At 49.6% G+C, this 18,823-nt stretch overlaps 1 protein-coding gene across 1 annotated transcript; it reads right to left on the bottom strand.

Moving 5' to 3' along the window:
• Positions 1-357: 357 nt before the first annotated feature.
• KRT77 (keratin 77) lies at positions 358-11,984 on the bottom strand. Its single transcript, XM_047786702.1, has 9 exons — positions 11,358-11,984; positions 8,691-8,905; positions 7,182-7,242; positions 6,360-6,455; positions 4,961-5,125; positions 3,278-3,403; positions 2,952-3,172; positions 2,437-2,471; positions 358-2,006 (listed from the first exon to the last, which is right to left on the bottom strand). The coding sequence occupies exons 1-9, from the start codon at positions 11,904-11,906 to the stop codon at positions 1,693-1,695; spliced, it is 1,782 nt and encodes a 593-aa protein (XP_047642658.1). The 5' UTR covers positions 11,907-11,984; the 3' UTR covers positions 358-1,692.
• Positions 11,985-18,823: the final 6,839 nt, after the last annotated feature.

Raw genomic sequence — 18,823 nt, forward strand, 5'->3', positions numbered from 1 at the left:
CTCAGTCTATTCCTCCCTCCACCACTTGTCGGCTTTGGTGACCATAAATTTTTCAAACCTGCGAGTCTGTTTCTGTTCTGCAAATAAGTTCATTTGTATCCTTTTTTTAGATGCCACACATAAGGGATATCATATGTTGTTTGTCTTTCACTGTCTAACTTCACTTAGTAGGATTATCTCTGGGTTCATCCATGTTGCTGCAAATGGTCTTTGACTTTATTTACGTGCAAGGTTTTTGAAGATTGAGTATTACCCGTACCATAAATAATAATAACAGCAAACTTTACTTTCCAACTATGAATCATTTCAGAGGCCTGCAGAAAGTAAAAAAGAATAACTCGTATGACCAAACAACAGTTCGAGATCACAGAAAATTTATTGCAGAGAGACACCAGAAATGTCAAGCCCTTCAAGGTACAACCTTCAACCAGGAGAGGATGCGGTCACAGTACTTCCTGGGGGAACCACCCTGAGCCTAGCAGATGTCCCAAAAGAATTGTGGACTTGGACATTGCGCTAGGACTCAGCAAGCAAGTGGAGGTCCCTGAAGATCTTAGCAGCAAATCCACCTTCCCTCTCTCAAGGCCCACAGGGCCCCCTCGGTTGGCCAATATCTTCCCCATCCTGTCCCCTCTGAAGCATCTTATGTGAGAGGGCAAATAAAGAGTCAGAACCTCACAAGGGGCTCAGACTCACAGAGAACAGGACACAAATGGGATTTGGCAGTCTGGGAAACAGGATGAAGCTACCTTGCAAACAACAGGCAGCTCGCAGACTGGTTCAGGGTTGAGCCCTGGCAAGAGCCAAGTCTGATTCTCAAAATCCTCAGGACCTGGGCACCTAGACAGAATAGTCCAGCATCTTGGACAAGTCGCATGGGTGCCACTACGGAGCAGAGTCCTGGAGGGGCCACACTTCCAAAGAATGGAGCTGTCAGGAGGGACAGGACAGAAAAGCAGGATTGCTGTCCATCAACTCCTCCACTCATTGCTAATTACATTCCTCCCTGTGGACAAGGACTCCTGCTCTCTGAATATCCCTTTCCCAGGGAATAATGCTTCCTGAGATGGAGATTCAGAATCAGGACCAGAGGGAACTTAAAGGTGTCCGATGTGGGCAGCAAATCCACTCCCTATCAACAGCAAAGGAGGAGGCTACAAACCAAGAGGCAGGACTCAGTCCCTGACACAGAAGGTCCCCTTACCAAGCTAGCTTGCCATCTCATCACCTGCTCTCCCCAAACCCTCTTTTTGTGGGTCCCCCTAAGAGACGGATTATTGTTCACAGAGCAGCCCAAGTACAGGAAAGGGAGCCTGGGCGTGAGAAACCTGGTGTTGTTGACATCAACTCTCCATTATTCGCCTTGCAGGTGTTCAGTGGGCTTTTTGTCTCCATGGCTAAACTGAACCCCTGGGTATCCCCAGGGACAGAAGCAGGGCCAGCTGAGTGGCATCTGAGTTAGGAAAATACCTGGCTGTGTTACTGCCAGCCAGTGCCCTCCAAAGAGAGATCTGCCGTCTGGGGTTATCCACCTGCTTCCCTATCTAGAGCAGAATTTATAGGCAAAATTGCTGAGACTCATCAGGAAAAGGTAAGTAAGAGGGGGGTCAGGGAGGACGTGGGAAAGGGCACAGGAGAGGGCCCTGCCTTGTGGGGTGTGTGAGCCACAAGGTGTGGCAGAATCCCTGCCCTCTACTCCAGGATTCGCCTATAGGAGGTGTTGGTTGATGTTTGGATGATTTGCACGCGGGAGGAGCCGCCGCCCCCGGAATTGCTGCTGCCTTTGCTGCTCCCTCTATAGCTCCCGCCGCTGCCGCTCCTGCTCCCAAAGTAACCACCTCCACTGCCCCCTCGGGAGCCCCCTCCATAGCCGCCTGAGCCCCCACGGGAGCTGCCGCCGCCACAGCCCCCGCTGCTGTAATCTCCGCTGCCGCCTCCGTAACCTCCAGAGCCTAGGCCACCTCCACCTCCGGCCCCGCTGACAGTCACCTGGCTGCTCTGCACAGCTGTGGGGGAAGGGGAGGGAGGCCCACACGGGCGTCAGAAGGATTAAGCAGGGGGACCCACCTGCACCCACCCTCTGGGCAGCCCCCTACATCTTTCATCACTGGCAGCATCTGACTTGCAAAAAGGTACATTGGATGACAGTATTCCTGTTTCAAAGGGATGTCAGGGCACACTTTCATTATTGCTACACCCTGAAGAATCCCAAGGCACTGCCGGTTATTAAGCATCATAAAAATCAAGATAAAGAGCTAAAATCATAACAATTTATTTCAACCAGTTTCTCCGGGCTTTGCAGCTATGCATGCTGACTTGGGTTTTGCATAGGACTGGACACAAAAACACCGACTTGCCAGGTCCCTGCCAGCCAATCCTCCTGGGCCCTCCCTCCCCCATCACCAACCAGCCCCTCCCCTGGGCTCTGCTACTTACAGATGCTCACATGGCTCTGCAGCTCCCCTGACATTCTGTAAAACCAAAGTCCACACATCAGCCAGACACGCAAAGCCAGAGGAAAGCAGGCAGCAGCCTGGAAATGTCAAGAGCAGGTGAGGTATATGCAGGGCAGGGAGGTTAAGGGGGCCGGGGGGGGGGGGGCTATTGGGACCAAAGAGGATTTTAAGCATTTCGTGAGGACTTTTAGCACTGGGGGGGTCACTGGCTGCAATGGCTAAGGTTGGGGGATAGGCATATCATGCTTGGAGGCAGGACGGTGATGGCAATGACTCTGCCAGGTCACACACCCTCTGCTTCTGACCTGACCATGTCTGCCCACCCTAGGCTACCACTCTTCCCAGAAAATCTGGGATTGTCTTTTCTCTAGTCAGTCCCTTATACTGTAATAAAAATTAAAATTAAAATAAATAAAATGAAATAAAATAAAAAGAAGTATCCATTCCACCGCTCCGGGGGTGCAACCTGCCCTTCAGCCTGGAAACATAGCCCACCTGCACTCCTCGCCCTCCAGCAGCTTGCGGTAGGTGGCAATCTCCACATCCAAGGACAGCTTGGTTCCCAGCAGCTCCTGGTAGTCGCGCAGCAGCCGGGCCAGGTCCTCTTTGGCCTGCTGCAGGGCGTCCTCCATGTCCTGCAGCTTCTGCTGTGCGTCCTTCAGGGCCCGGTCTCCTCTCTCCTCCGCATCGGAAATGGCCGTGTACATCTGGTCTATCTGCTCGAAAGATGGTCAAGGAGAAGAACCATGTGAAGGGTGAGTTTCAAGAGCCTCACGAGGCAGGGCATTATGGGAGGCAGCCACACTGAGGACCCAGCTCACCTGCTTCTTGACATTGCTGATCTCTGCCTGCAGCCTCTGGATGGTGATATTGAGCTCAGAGATCTCCATCTTGCTGATCTTCAGCTCATCTCCATGTCTTCCGGCTGCGATCTGGAGCTCCTGGTACTGAGAGTCAAGGGCAGCATCACAGTCAGCCTGCTACTCATCACAAGCTCCTCCAGAAAGAAGTGAGTCTGCCTTCCTAGACCCTGCCCAAGGCTTCTGTCCTCCAGGAAAGGTCCCAAAGTAAGCCTCCCTAGAGCTGTGACTCCACACACACTTGCATCTGTGCCAAAGTGCCCTCATCTGAGCTGTGACACCACACACACACACCCCCCTATATCTAGAGACCTCTGTCAGAATCAGGACCTGACAGGACTTGCAGGTGTCTGATGTGGGCGGCTAATCCACATTCTCCATCAACATCAAAGTAAGAGCCTCTCTTATTCCCACCAGCCTCTAGACCAGACCCACATCCCCAACAGACGACCCTGCTTCTTTGTATCCTTTTAATCTCCTTTCTTCCCATGGCTAAGCTTTTCCCACACTGGGACCCTTTCCCCTTTTCCATCCTACCATAGTCCTTCCCAACCTCTTCCAGAATCATTTCTCTAATAGTCAGAACCTCACTTCCTCAAGAGTTTTCAGCATGTTCCAACCTTTATTCACATTTCCCTCTCTATCTCTCTTTTTGCATCTATGTGGCCCCATCAATAGGAAATACTAGCCACAGGCCATCTGTAAACCCAAGTCCTCAACCACTATAATGAAGGAAGCAAAGGGCAGGGTTGGCTCAAGTGCGTCTCTGCATTCTGAGGTTTTCACTCTTGACCATCTACCTTCCCAGTCTGATGCCAAAAATCCATGCCATTCATAACACCTGCCTGCAGGACAGTGGGACAGAGGTCACCTGGGATTGGAGTTGGCCACAGGTAATCCACAAGGCAAATCTCAAGTGCCAGGGGTTCAGGATTTAGTGGCTGGCCTGCGACTTAACTGCAGAGTCTTCACCCTCCAGAAAGGCCCAACCTATTTATGTTAAACAGGTAACCGACCATGTGCCCCAAAACTTAGCTACCAAGACATGTATCTGACAATTGAGGGCATATCCTTACCATGGAATATCATGCTGCTGTTAAAAGGATGTAGACTATTTGATGTCACAAAAAGGCATTCATAAGTGAAAGTGAAAGAGAAAAGTACAAAACTATATTTTTTAAAAGATCGATGAAAAATAAGGGGGAAAAAAACGTGATGGTGGTTGAGAGCATAGATTTGCAGGTGGCACACTTGAGTTTCATTAAATTCTGCTTCTGCCACTTCCCAGCCATAAGACCCAAGAGAATTTAGGTAACCTCATACTCTATCATCTGTAAAGTAAGGGAAATGAGATATTTACCTCATAGGGTTGTTGTAAGGAGTAAATGAGATAATATATGAAAAGCACTCACTGCAGAGCCTGGTACATGTGAGTTTTCCATAAACATTAGCTACAAAGAACTGGTGGAAAATAAGCTGACATACTAATAGCAGTAGTGAGATATGAGTAATCTTCACCTGTAAATCTCAACATTTTCTATAGCAAGTGTGGCTTACTTTAGACATGAGAGAAAGGCAATACACATTCTGGGAGGTGAGTTTGGTTTAGGGTACTGTGTCTGGGCTGGGGGTGGAGGAGCTCACCTTGGTCTGGTACAGCCCCTCAGCCTCTTCCTTGCTCTTTTGTGCAATCAGCTCATACTGGGTCCGCACCGCATCGATGATGCTGTCCAGATCCAGGGAGCGGTTATTGTCCATGGACAGGATGACATTGGTGTCTGTGATGTTGGTCTGCATCTGAGACAGCTCCTGAAAGGCGTGGAGCACAGGCTGACTCCTTCCACTCGCCTCCTGGGGACCTCAGTTTCCCTCTGCCGCCCCCTCAAGGCTCCCTGGGGAAGCCAGAAGCCTGGGTCAGACAGGAGTCCTAAGTTCTTGAATTATTGTTATGCACCATTGGGCACCTTCACTGAAGGTAAAGGCACCAGACCTTAGCCTCCAGGGAGAGGAAAGGAGTCTGAATCCAGAGACCATCACATCTCTCCTGGACCCTCCATCCCTACCTTGCTCTGGCTTGGCTGCCATCTTAAGCTGCCAGACAGACTTGCCCCCTTGAAACCTTGTGAGCTCTCAGAAGCAGTAGAAAGGACTCCAGGCGTGCAGACCCTCAGATCTGCTTTCGAGTCTGGGCTCTACCATTAACCAGCTGGGTGACTGAGCAAGTATCTGAATTTCTCAGTGCCTCGGTTCTCCCACCTGTAGCCTGGAGATACCCAAGCACAGCACCCAGCCCAGTGCAAGTGACCCCAAGCTGGAGCCTGGTGATAAACAGGACCAGGTGGGAGCAACGCTTTGTCCCCACCTCTGCAGTCTTCGTCCATCTCTGTTCCCTTTAAGATCCACCCTGTCCTCTCCCACAGAGGTCCCTGAGAGCCCCACTGACTCCCCAGCGCCGATGAAGGTGTCTGGTTGGTTTTGCCCCTGTGTCTCAGGTGTGGACCTCATTTTCCAGACAGAAGCAGAGTCTGCTCCCCCTTCTGCAGACTCCCATCTCCACCCCGCCCCGGAATCCTGAGCTATGGGGGTTGAGAGGATGGCTGACTCCAGGCCCACAGAGCTGAGGTGACTGAAGAGTCCCTAGAGAGTAATGTTGGGTGACCCGCCCGGTCTTACATCCCATACGCCGTGTCAGATATAGAAAAGAGAAGGGGAGTTCCCGTCATGGCGCAGTGGTTAACGAATCCGACTAGGAACCATGAGGTTGCGGGTTCGGTCCCTGCCCTTGCTCAGTGGGTTAACGATCCGGCGTTGCCGTGAGCTGTGGTGTAGGTTGCAGACGCGGCTCGGATCCTGCGTTGCTGTGGCTCTGGCGTAGGCTGGCAGCTACAGCTCCGATTAGACCCCTAGCCTGGGAACCTCCATATGCCGTGGGAGCGGCCCGAGAAATGGCAAAAAGACAAAAAAAAGAAAGAAAGAAAAGAGAAGGGTTTCTTAGGAGGATTGAACTCACCACCTCGTATAAATAGTTGAGATAGTCACTCACCAATTGAAATAAACGTTTCAGGAACTCAACCTCCTCAAACAGAATATCTGCCTTAGACTGCAGGTCCACTTTGCTCATATAAGAAGCATCCACATCCTGAACAGCAAGCAAAGACAAATAGTCTGACTTTATTGCCCAGTTGTCTCCTGCCACCAGCTGCATGGAGTTCCCCCAGGCAAGTGGCAAAGCCTCCCTGGGTTTATTTCCTTGCCTGCAAATTTCCTCACTTCACTCCAATAAGGGACCAGAAAACCTAGGCTCTCCTGGCCCGAAAGAAGTGTTCCTGATCCCAGTCAGTCATGCAAAACATTCTAGGTCCCTTCCCAGGCCCTAAGGCCTCACATGACTGACACTTAAAGGCTGCCTGTTAATTAATTTATTTATTTTTTCTTTTTACTGCCACACCCGAGGCATATGGAAGTTCCCAGGCAAGGGGGTGAATCAGAGCTGCAGCTGGAAGCTACACCACAGCTCACAGCAACGCTAGATCTTTAACCCACTGAGTGAGGCCAGGGATCAAACCCACATCCTCATGGATATTAGTCAGGTTCTTAACTCATTGAGCCATGACAGGAACTCCTAAAAGCGTCTTGATAACTTAATTCCACTTTCAGGACCCTGGGGTGATTAAAAACTCAAGGATGCCTAAAGATTCACATTAGTAGCACTTTCGAACTTACACTTCAGTATCAGGCCCCAGCATCCGGGAAACATGCTCAACAAGCTGGCCCCCAAGATCACCTGTCCACCCCTCAGTCACACAGCATCCCACAGGAATCCCTCCTTCTGCTCAGCCTCCTGGACCCACAGGCCATCCCTCACCTTCTTCAGGATGACAAAGTCATTCTCACCGCTGGTCCTCCGGTTGATTTCTTCCTCATACCTGTTGGAGGAAAGGCAGAAACACAGACAGGCTGCAGGGGCTGACCGTGGCTCCTGGAGATGTCTCCTTGAAGTGGGAGGCTCGGAATTCTCTGAAGGTTTCCTGTTCAGACGTTGGGCTGTCCCCCGCAAGGACCTGCTGCTCTTGCTGACAAGCAGCTGGAGCCACCTCTTGGCTCTCCAGGTCAACAGAAGGGACAACATCCCTAGGTGGAAAACTCAGAGCCACATAGAATGCCCCCAAACTGTGCTTTTAATTTTGATGTTTTACTTTTGTAAAGGTGTCAAGCCCAATCATTTTTTTTTAAATTAAGAACATAAAGTAACAACCTCTTTCACTAAACTTTTTTAAAGAGAAAAAATTTTCACTTGCCGTTCTGCCCCCATCACCTTCAACGTATGTTTCATTTCTCCCTTGTTGATGCACACGCACACAAAGCTCTATTGGCCCAACTCAGCAAGTGCATCCAAGCAATGTTAAGAGAAGCATCCTGGGGGTTCCCATCGTGGCTCAGTGGTTAACAACCCAACTAGCATCCATGAGGATGTAGGCTCGATCCTTGGCCTCGCTCAGCGGATTAAGGATCCACATTGCCAAGAACTGTAGTGTAGTTCGCAGACGAGGCTCAGTCCCATGTTGCTGTGGCTGGGGCATAGGCCAGCAGCTGCAGCTCCAATTCAGCCTGGGAACTTCCATATGCTGCAGGTGTGGCCCTAAAAAGACAAAATAAAAGCACACCCTGTACCCCCGCACCAGTACAGGGTGGGGCAAGTGTTGGGGAGAGGCCACTCTGTTGCCTATACAGAAGCAACTGACTTGGAATTAAGCAAGTCCTGTCACCCCAGCCATTATTATTAATAATAGCTGGTGCTCATTGAGTAGCTTTGTATGTGCAAAAACAGCCTAACGTAATAATAATTTCGTCTAAACCAATGATTCTCCATGTTGGTCCCAGTCCACCAGCATCAGCATCACTTGGAAGCATGTTAGAAACACAGACACTCTGTGCCCATCCCAGACATACTCCATCAATCTGATCTTAACTAGCTAATGCATGCTACAGTTAGAGAGCCATGGATCTACCCCTCACAACAATCCAACAAGGAAGAGACTTACTATCCCCACTTTGCTAATGTGAAAACTGAAGGCTTGGAAAGACGTCCTTGCAGGCAGCCAGAAAGTGGCAGAGCCCACACAGGAAAACTCAGGCCCATCTGGCTCCAACATCCATGAAGCTACTCTGCTTCCCCTCCTCACCCACTATGGTTGAGAGCTGACTGGTACCATATGCAAAATGGCGACTGTGCAGTGCAGAGCCTGCCAGGCTGTCACTGGTGGCCCGGGTCCCATCACCCCTTACTCGTTAACACTAAGCAGAATGCCTTGCCACTTGAGCCAGCCCCCTGACTTGCTTCTCCCAACCACCCTCGCTCTTTCTGGAGCCTCACTTATTCTTGTAGTCCTCCACGACATCCTGCATGCTTCTGATCTCCGAGCTCTGGCACATCTGCTCCGCCTTGAGAAAATCCACCTGCTTCTGAAGCTTGCTAATATGGCTCTCCAAGATGGGCTCCAGGTTGTTGGTCCAAGTCGACGTGTTTATCTGCTGCAGCAGCTCCCATTTTGTTTGTAGCACCTGGTTCTGCTGCTCCAGGAATCTCACCTAAGAGCAAGAGACCTCCAAGGTCACCCCAGACCATGGATCCAAGAAGCCATCCCACAGGTAGGAGAACGTGCAGCCCCATGGCATGTCTGGACCTCAGAGAATCAGGACGGCCCCTCTAGGAATCAGAGGGCTTGCTGTTTCTGGGACCGGGGCACACGAATACAGTGTGGGTTTCTGATGGTTGACCAATGGCTGTAAGGTCACCTTGCCTCAGTTAACAGGAAGCTAACTCTGCTGTTGAAGGCAAGTCCCCCCCAACCGAGTGCCCTGTTTCCTTCACTCCACCACCTATGCTAGAGCTGTGCCTCCCCACCCTCAGCTGCTTGTGCCAATGTCATGAAGCGGCGATCAGAGCATCTGAAATACTGACACATTCAAGGCTCACTTCTCACCATGCCTGAAACACTCCATGTGACTGAGGAGAGGAGAAAATAAGAGGTGAGGGACAACCTGGCTTAGAATATTAAACCGTTTCCTGAGCAAACCTGCCTGGGTGTCCCCCACCCTTCAGGCTCCCCAACCTCTGCTGCTGGCTAGTATGTTTTTCAGGAAGGTCACCTGATTTAAACATTTCTGTAACCCAGACAGAATCTTAAATATAGATTTTTTTGTTGTTGTTGTTAAGTTGTGTGATGCATTCTAGAGCCCCCACAGTAAGGACTTGAGGGTTGTTTGGTGTTTGGGAAATGCTCGCATCGCTGTTTCCTTCATTAGCACGAAGGATAGAGAGTGGACATTAGCCTATATTCTCACTACCTCTTCCTCCAAAACTGTGCTCACCAAAGTCAAATACAGGGTCCAAAGAGCTGACTGGCTGTGCAGATCAAGTGCCTGGACTGACCGTCACATGATGATCAGCTCTCACCTTACCTCTGCCAGCAGCTCACCCTGTCCTGACTTGGGTGAGGACAGTGGATGCCCCCGTGCTTAGCTCAGGTGTGTACACACATACACACACACACACACACACACACACACACACACACACACACTCCAGAATCTGCCCAGGAGCTGTGGGGGTGGGGTGGGGGAGTAAACGCACTGTTTCGTGCAGTCAGTCCCTTACAATGTGGCACTGAGGAGGGGGCGCCCAGAATCCCTGGGTCTTGAGGCTGTCCATCTGAGGGGCCAGCCCTTGTTAACTCCCTTTGGGTTTTACCTCTAGGCTGGAAGGTATGTGCAGAGAACGCTGTTTCCCACGGCTCATTGCTGTCAGCTTTATCAGCCAGAGATAAGGCAGCCAGCCCTCCTGGGTTTGTCGACATGACTTGTGACACCTCCGTGAGAAACCTCTGCCACCTGGCCTATCTTCACCCCAGCGGTACTCCAGGGAGGGCAGAAACTGGACACTCACGCACAGTCCCGTGCTATGTGGTCGGACCAGAGGAAAGACTCACGGTCCCATGGGGAAGCTCCCTGTCAAACAATGAGGGGGCAGTGGGATGACTCTGGGGGCTCTGGGTTTAGCCTGACCCCTCCCCCCATCAAAGAAAAGGTGGTTCTCATTAGGCCAGCCACAGGGCAGAGGCTGGCTGGCTCCAGGGAGTACCAGGCCATTTTCATGAGATTTCACCATTAGAAAAAGCACTGCAAACCATTGCCATTTTTCCCCAGGTCGTCCCGAACTTTCATGGGCTGTGTCCTAACAACAACATCAGGGGAAGCTCAGGTAACACAGGTAAAACTTAGCATCCCACTGAGCTGACCTTCCCGGTTGAAGCACAGCCAGCCCAACCTCTCTGCCCTGCTCATGACACTCCAAGCACAGCGACCTTTAGTGCCTCCAGCAGCCCCAATCTCCCCAGTCTTTGCCTGGCTAACTCCTAGTCTCCTTTAGATCTTAACTAGGGCATGTCATCCCCTTGCCGTCTCCCCTTCATAACCCCCTATTCTTTTCCCTCGTGGCATCCACCATGATTTCAGCCTTTTGTTGTTGGGTTTGTGTTTGTTATATTTTGGGGGGATTTGGGGGCCATGCCTGCAGTGTGCAGAGGTTCTTAGGCCAGATATGGAAGACCTGTGTTCTTGTCACCCTGAAGTGTCTGGCATAGAGTAGATGCTTAGTGAATGTTTGTGGTCTGGATGGATGGGTAGATGGACAGATGGATGGATGAGTGGGTAGATGGGTGGGTGAATGGACAGATGAATGGGTGAGTGGGTGGATGGATGAATGGAAAGTGAAAAATGATGAATGAGATTATTACATAATGTATCTTGTCTGTTGAGTGTTTTTACACCTCATGTCTGCTTTCCCGGCAAAAGGACAAAACAGGGATAAATCCCCTCAATAAGCCAAATTGAGGCCTAAGTGAAGCAAATGCTTTCTTAGGGTCCCAGGATACAGACATCTATAAGTGACTGTCACCACCTGAGACAGCACAGTGGGGTGAGAGGCAGCAGGGCACAAGGTCATTTGACCAGAGACTCTGCCTGCCCCTGGGGCACTCACCTTGTCAATGAAGGAGGCAAACTTGTTGTTGAGAACCATGATCTGCTCCCGTTCTTGGGTCTTAATCCTCTGAATTTCAGGGTCCACCTCCAGGCAAAGTGGTTCTAAGAGGCTCTGGTTAATGGTCACCTCTTGGATGCCCCCCGGGGGACAAGAAGAAACAAAACCTCCAGACCCAAAATTGCTACCCCCAAACCCAGAACCCCCCAGACTACCTCCTCCATAGCCACCACCCCCAAAGCCACCACCTCCAAAGCTTCTGCCCCCTCCAAATCCTCCTCCCGCTCCCCTACCCTGGCAGAAACTGCTGGCGCTTCTCCCCACTAGGCTGATGGAGATGCTTTTACTGCCACCCAGGTTGTAGAGGCTCCTGGAGCCAAACCTCCCTGCATGGCTCCCATACCCACCACCACCACCACACCTTCCCCGGGCCTGACACACAGATCCCACAGCCCGGCTCCCATCGCCAGAGCCTGCAGGGGAACCAACACTATAAACCCGACTGCTCCTGGAGCTAAACGCCGACCGGGAGCTAAACTGGCGGCTCATGATTCCTGGGGCATCCAGAAAAGTAGACAAGAGAAAAGACCCAGCAGGATGGAAGGAGGCAGAGAGTGAGGAGGAAAGGAGCTATGACTCCTTTGACGAGAGAGCTGGCTCAGTCCCTATTATATATACACACATTCGCTGGGCTGGGCACTTTCCGGAGCCTGGGAGGAGAGTAGGTATGTTTAATTTGCCTGACAGGAACATCTGTTTCAAACCTCACACCTATAAGTTGCAGAAATCACGCTGTAGACAAACTTCCCCAACTTGATCATTTATCATTCATCTCCTGCCACTTAGAGATCAGAGCACAATTGTCTCTCACTTTGAGTTGCTGGAAACTCCTATAGAGTTTCCCCCCAATCATTAGTTGATATCTTCCTAAAGAACTCCACCGTGGAGTCGTTTGTTTTGGGGTGTGCCCAGGGAGAACTGGGGCAAAGCTAGGGGTAGTCTAGTTGCCTTGGGACCACAGCTAGGACAAGGGTGGAGACACCAGCTGCCACAGCATTAGTCTGGTGAAGCAAGAGTTTTGTTCTGACCACCCCACACTCTGCTTCTGCTCCCACTGTTATCATCACACACCCCAAATTTTAATCACCCAAAAAAAACCAGGTGTTGTGGTCATTGAGTGCAAGTGAAAGCAAAGGACTCTGCCTAAGACTGGCCCCATTTTCTGGGTGCATCATGTGCTTCTCCGTACACCTCAGGCCCCTCGAATGCAATGAGATGAGGGCCTGTAGCACTAAAAGTCTGTGGTTGTAGATGCATGGACCATATCTATCAGGACCTCACACTGTCTTCTAGATCAAGGGACAAACTATCGTGAGATCTCTTTTTTTCCCTCCATTTCCAATCTATTGTAGACCAATGGTTTTGTAAAACAGGATAAAAATGAATTACCCTGAAAGGGAGATTTTTGTTAAAATATGCAAAATATAAGCCTCCTTTTTTTAGTTTTTAGATTCAGTAGACACAAAACTATTCCGTTGCTAAAAGGAAAACAATATTTTTAGCTGCTGAATGATTATTCTCATATTTTGTATATATCTCCTCTCAAACCAGTAACAAAGTGCCCAGGACCAGAGCTGGCATGTGGGTCCATATTCTGGAAAGCACTATTCCAGATAGAAAGCATGAGAAGTTCATTCAATGAGCATCATTGTCAGCCACCTAAAAATGTGCCCTTTGGCAACCAAATAGAAGATGACCTTCATCCAAAACTTAATAATAATAATACGATAATAATAATAATAGCAACTACTTGGATAAAAAAACCTTAAACATCCAGACTTAGAAAAATGGCTAAATGATGGCTTTGCCCCCTTTGATAAAGTTTGTTTTTTTGTTTGTTTGGTTGGTTGGTTGGTTGATTTTTGCCATGCCTGCAGCACATGGAAGTTCCTGGGTCAGGGATCAAACCTGAGCCACAACAGCAACCCAAGTCACTGCAGCGATGATGCCAGATCCTTAACTTGCTGAGCCATGTAGGAACTCCTTAGACACAGTTATTTTAAAGGATCATGATGGATACCATGTAGCAGCATTGGAGATGGCATGATACAGTGTTAAATGAAGGAAGCCAGATGCACAAGGGTGCCTGTGCTGTGAACTCATAAATATTAAGAATGCAGAGAGGGCAGGTTTAAAAAGCAACACAGAGAGTGAATTGATTCATTAAGGATTGTAGGCGGGTTTTTCCCTGTAGTATCCTTTTCCTTCATTTTTGTGCAATAAGTAAATATTTTTGCAAAAGTTGGGATTGAAATCCTGGCTGCCAACAGCAATAGTGGTGGGAAAGAGCAAGACAGGTGCTGGGGAGCAGCGGTGACAAGCATCCTGAGGCTGAGAGAGGCTCTGTGGGCAATCTCCACGCCTCCATGCTTTCCTAACTGCCCAGTAACTATTTAGTGGACCATCTCCAGGAGACACTATGGGGTAGAAAGACAGTGAGCTTGAAATTTCGAGTCACAGGAGATGGTTTCAGCTCCCAGCCCCACTTCTACTGGCCTGTGATCTTAAACAAGTTGTACTGTAGAACCTCAGATACTTAAAGAAATCAAGAGTATCTGTTTCTCGGAGTCAATACTATAAAGCATAAAGAAAAGCACAGGGAGTTCCTGTCGTGGCTCAGTGGTTAACGAATCCGACTAGGAACCATGAGGTTGTGGGTTCGATCCCTGCCCTTGTTCAGTGGGTTAAAGGATCCGGCGTTGCCGTGAGCTCTGGTGTAGGTTGCAGACGCGGCTCGGATCTTGTGTTGCTGTGGCTCTGGCGAAGGCTGGTGGCTATAGCTCTGATTCGACCCCTAGCCTGGGAACCTCCATATGCCGCAGGAGCAGCTCAAGAAAAACACAAAAAGACAAAAAAAAAAGAAAAAAGAAAAGAAAAGAAAAGCACAGAACACTGCAATACACTAAGCAAGCATAGGCGTAGCTACTCTCAGATGCGGCTAAGATGACCAAAGGTCCCACTTTACCTGGACTTTCAGTGCTTCAGCTAGGACAATCCCAGGCAAGTCAGAGGTAGCCACCCTAGTCTGAGCACCTCAGGTCTGTGCAGCCTTTGTCCTGATCCTAACCCCCTTAGGGAGCTCTTGGTAAGAGGGGAAAACAAGCCTCAGCCCCCAGGCACAAGAGACACAAGGGAAAACACCAGTAGAGCCAGAGGAAGAAAAGGAAAGTGGATCCAGTGATTAGGACAGGTCAGTGTGAGAGACTGGGCTGGAGGCAAGGATTCCAAGGCAGAAAAAAGAAAGGATGTATGGGGAAGGGACAGTGGGACCCTGACAGCAAGCAGTAATGGTGTGGGGAAGATCCTTGGGTTGAGCATCTCAAAACCTGGCTCTGAATCCGCCCCTGCCCCTTCCTGGCCCCATGGATTGGACACTTAGCTCCTTGAGCCTCGTTTTCCTGGCTTGTAAAATAGTGATAATCACACTAGCCTCATATGGGTGAATACAGTCAATATCTGAGGTCAAATATTGGAACTCCAAACAGTCATACAAGTGGCGTTCCCTCCCCCGCCACTTTCCCTGAAAGCTCTAGACCAAGTGAGCCAACCCCTCACTTGGAGCAATGCTTTTTGCATCACTCACTTGCAACTCTTGGGGATGAAGAATGTCCACTATTAAACCTTTTGTGTGTCTCTTTACCACCAAGTAAAAAGGAAGCTCACCCAAGTTTATATTGACTTCCATGCTGAATATGAGGAATTCTTCAATTGTGATGAAATAAAAGAAGAAGCCCCAGACAACAGATGTTAGAAAAACCCTTTGGTCTCTGGCTGTGTCTCGCTTCCAGCATCCAGTGCCAATAGCCCAACTTAACTCCTGACAGCTGGATGGGCCCCAGGGAGCTACTGTCATTCTCTTGAAGGGCTGGGGCAAGAGGATGCCCAGAAATACTGCTAACTGAGCCTTTGGTGTAGGCTGATCACTATTCTTTCCTCCCTCAACACAAGAGAAAATTGGCTTAAAGTGAAGCAAGAGAGATTTTACTTGTCCCAAAGGAGACACTTAAACTCAGGTCAGTGTTAGATGGTGGAAGAGGTTTCTAGGACAAATTTCTATTCTTAAAGAAAACCCTTCAATTGGTTAAATGGAACAGAGCAGTAGTTTCTAAACTTGCTACATGCTGGAATCACCTAGAGAGCCTCAAAAACCACTGGTGCCTGTACCCATCCCAAGAGACTGGGATTTCACTCAACTGGGGGTGGGGGGAGAGGTAGTCTGGGCTTTGAAATTTTTTAAAGGTCCCAGGTGGTTTTAATGCAAGTCTGAAAACCATTGGCCTGGAGGAAGCGAAAGGATGAATGAAATAGCATCTTGAGATTTCATCCAGTTCTTAAGACAAAACAATGACACTGATCATAATACTAACATTAACCTGCTATCAAGAGCTTTCAATGGGCCATGCCCTGTGCTAGTGGATGATGTTGTTAGATCTCAAAACCAACATCATACGGAAGATATTCTTTTTCTCACCCTCACTTTACAGATGGGGAAGAGGAGACTTGGAGAGATCAAGGAACTTGTTCAAGAACTCACAGGTGAAAGTGGTGGAGTGGAGATTTGAACCCAGACACTCCCACTAGGGAACCCACACGTACTGCAGAAGAGGTGGGGTCTTTGGAGGTCCCGCCTGTCCACATCCCTTCCCACCTGCTACCAGTGCTTCCCTTAAAAGGAAAGTGAAAAGTCATTTGAGGGCTCCAGCTTGCCCTTCCTGTCTCCCAGGTACTGAAACCCAGGGCTGCCAAGAGGGCGAGGTCCAGGGCAGCTATCAGCCACCAGATCGCAGTCTCTGGCAGCAGCGGGAGGCAGAGAGGAGTTGCTAATATGACTGGCAGGGGCAGCCCCTGCACATCTGTTCCCCATCTCACCCCGTATCTCTCGGGTCTGGATACCACAGGGCAGCACAGAAGTGTGGCAGGGCATGGGGACAGAGACAGGAAGAGAGGGAGAGAGAATTTCACTGCAGCTTCTGCCTGGGGAGGAAGGGAGAGCTGCAGCCCTGATATAGGTCCGTGGGCCTTCCATCCCCCTGAAACGGGAGCTTTTGGACTCCTGGGCCCAGAGGGAGGCAATGATGCGACGGGGATCAGAGAGCACTGATCCTGGGAGGGAATCAAAGCTCCTAGCCTGGGCTTCCCGCACCTTCAGACCACTAATCTCCCCCACACACTGTCACACCTGGACAGGTGATGGAGGCCATCAGCCCAGCACTTTCATTATATAAGAAGGAAATAGGTACAAAGAGGATAGGACTCGGTCAAGGTTAAAAGGCAAAGTGGATGGAGTAGCTGGAAAAAGCACTCAAATATCCTCCTTCCCAATCCAAAAAAGAACAGGAGGCCTCTGAGGAATTCCCAGCAGCCTCTGTGCTCCCAGAGCCTAGGAGACATGGGCACGGGGGCTGGGGCGGGGGGAAGAGGGGCTGCTGCCTGCAGGGGTGGGAAGATGGTGCTGGGCAGGCAAGGACACCCACGGTGAATCCTTCTCCTGATCTCTGGGTTAGAGGGAGGGTTTAGGGCAACAACTAAGCCTTCAAACTCCTCTTCCGGCCCCAAACCAGCCAGGACCCCATCTCTGACATCCTTTAGACTAGAATCCCAGCCATTCTACCCCCAGCCCAGAAACTAAGAATCAGGCAGTGTCTCTCTTTCTCATCAAATTTAAGAAGTGCTCTTGGGCCAGGAGCCCTCACTAGGTCTCAGAGCAGCCCTGCACCTTCTCATGGTCAAGGTCCAGAGATAATACTGTTCAGGGCATATTAACTCCTCCATCCAACATGCTGGAAGCCATGGCTATTAATGCACCCATTTGTAAAGCTGGCAACCCTCTCTTGTTTCTGAGGTGAAGAGAGCAGCTACACAGGTGTGGGCCTGAAGGAAAATAAGACTTCGGGTTAGACTTGGATTGAATTCCAAGAGAAACAGAGAGGTCCTGGCAGGGGACTGGGCAGAGGTGCCTCCTTATGTTGGAGCAAATTGGGAGACAAGGAGTTCACAAGTTGGCCCAGCGGTAATGAACCCATCTAGTATTCATGAGGACGCAAGTTTGATCTCTGGCCCCACTCAGTGGGTTAAGGATTTTGCATTGCTGTGGCTGTGGTGTAGGCTGGCAGCCGCAGCTCTGATTCGCCCCCTAGCCTGGGAAAATACATATGCTGTGGGTGCAGCCTTAAAAAGACAAAAAAAAAAATTTAATTGGGAGATAAGACAGACTCAAGGTCACAGGGCTGGTTAGTGGTGGAATGAAGACCAGAATCTCAAATCCATGGGAGGAAAATGAGAACTGTGGGAAATTCCCAGGTCATGTCTCATCTGGCCTTTGGTGGGCTAGATCAGAGTCCTATATGAACATAAGGAATTAACAATTTATAATAACTCCCTCCTTTAAAAAATAAGTGATTTCAGGAGTTCCCGTCGTGGCTCAGTGGTTAACAAATCCAACTAGGAACCATGAGGTTGCGGGTTCGATCCCAGGCCTTGCTCAGTGGGTTAAGAATCCGGCATTGTCATGAGCTGTGGTGTAGGTCGCAGACACGGCTTGGATCAGGCATTGCTGTGGCTCTGGAGTAGGCCAGCAGCTACAGCTCAGATTAGACCCCTAGCCTGGGAACCTCCATATGCCGCAGGTGCAGCCCTGAAAATAAATAAATAAATAAGTGGTTTCCAGAAATGTTGGCCATGATTAGTAATGGCCCTTTATTGAGCTCTTTTTACATATGCCAGGAGATGAATAGATGGCATCACTCAACACACACGATCTCATTTTACTACTGAGATGGGGGATGCTGGGCAGCTTGCCTGAGGCTTTGAAGTTAGGCTGCTGGCATTTGAATCCCAGCTCCCCTACTTACATAGTCGGAGGACCCTAGATAATTTCAGTCATCTTTCTTGCCTCAGTTTCTTCATTTGTAAAGTGTAGGGAAGAATCCTACCTACCTCCGTGGAAATGAAGTTGATTCTTTAAAAGCTTTTAGCAGAATGCCAGGCAACAAGAGAGCCTCCATTTTAGCGATTATGATAGTGCTGCTTGAGACTCATGAATGTCTGTTAACCAAATTGTATTTTCCATCCAGCTTCCTTTAGCGGATTCTTCCTTTAACAAGTCATTGCAAGCAGGAAAACATGGACCTGTGACAGATTGTTCAGTGTACAAAAGATGCAGGAGAGGTTTTCTTTAATCATGGGCTTAAAGGAACCTGGCGAGTTCTTAATCTGTTTGAAACAAGTCAAAAGCATCTCTTCTGTCATGAGGCTAAAGGCACCTCTCTCTACATTGCATTTACCGCCTGGAGGGATGTGTAGCTCGTGCTGGGTTCGCTTTTTGTTTTTTGTTTTTTGTTTTTTGGTTTGTGTGTGTGTGTCTTTTGGGGGCTGCAGGTGCAGCATATGCAAGTTCTCAGGCTAGG

The sequence above is a fragment of the Phacochoerus africanus genome, chromosome 7 (genome assembly GCF_016906955.1).
Source record: "Phacochoerus africanus isolate WHEZ1 chromosome 7, ROS_Pafr_v1, whole genome shotgun sequence".
Classification (NCBI taxonomy): domain Eukaryota; kingdom Metazoa; phylum Chordata; class Mammalia; order Artiodactyla; family Suidae; genus Phacochoerus; species Phacochoerus africanus.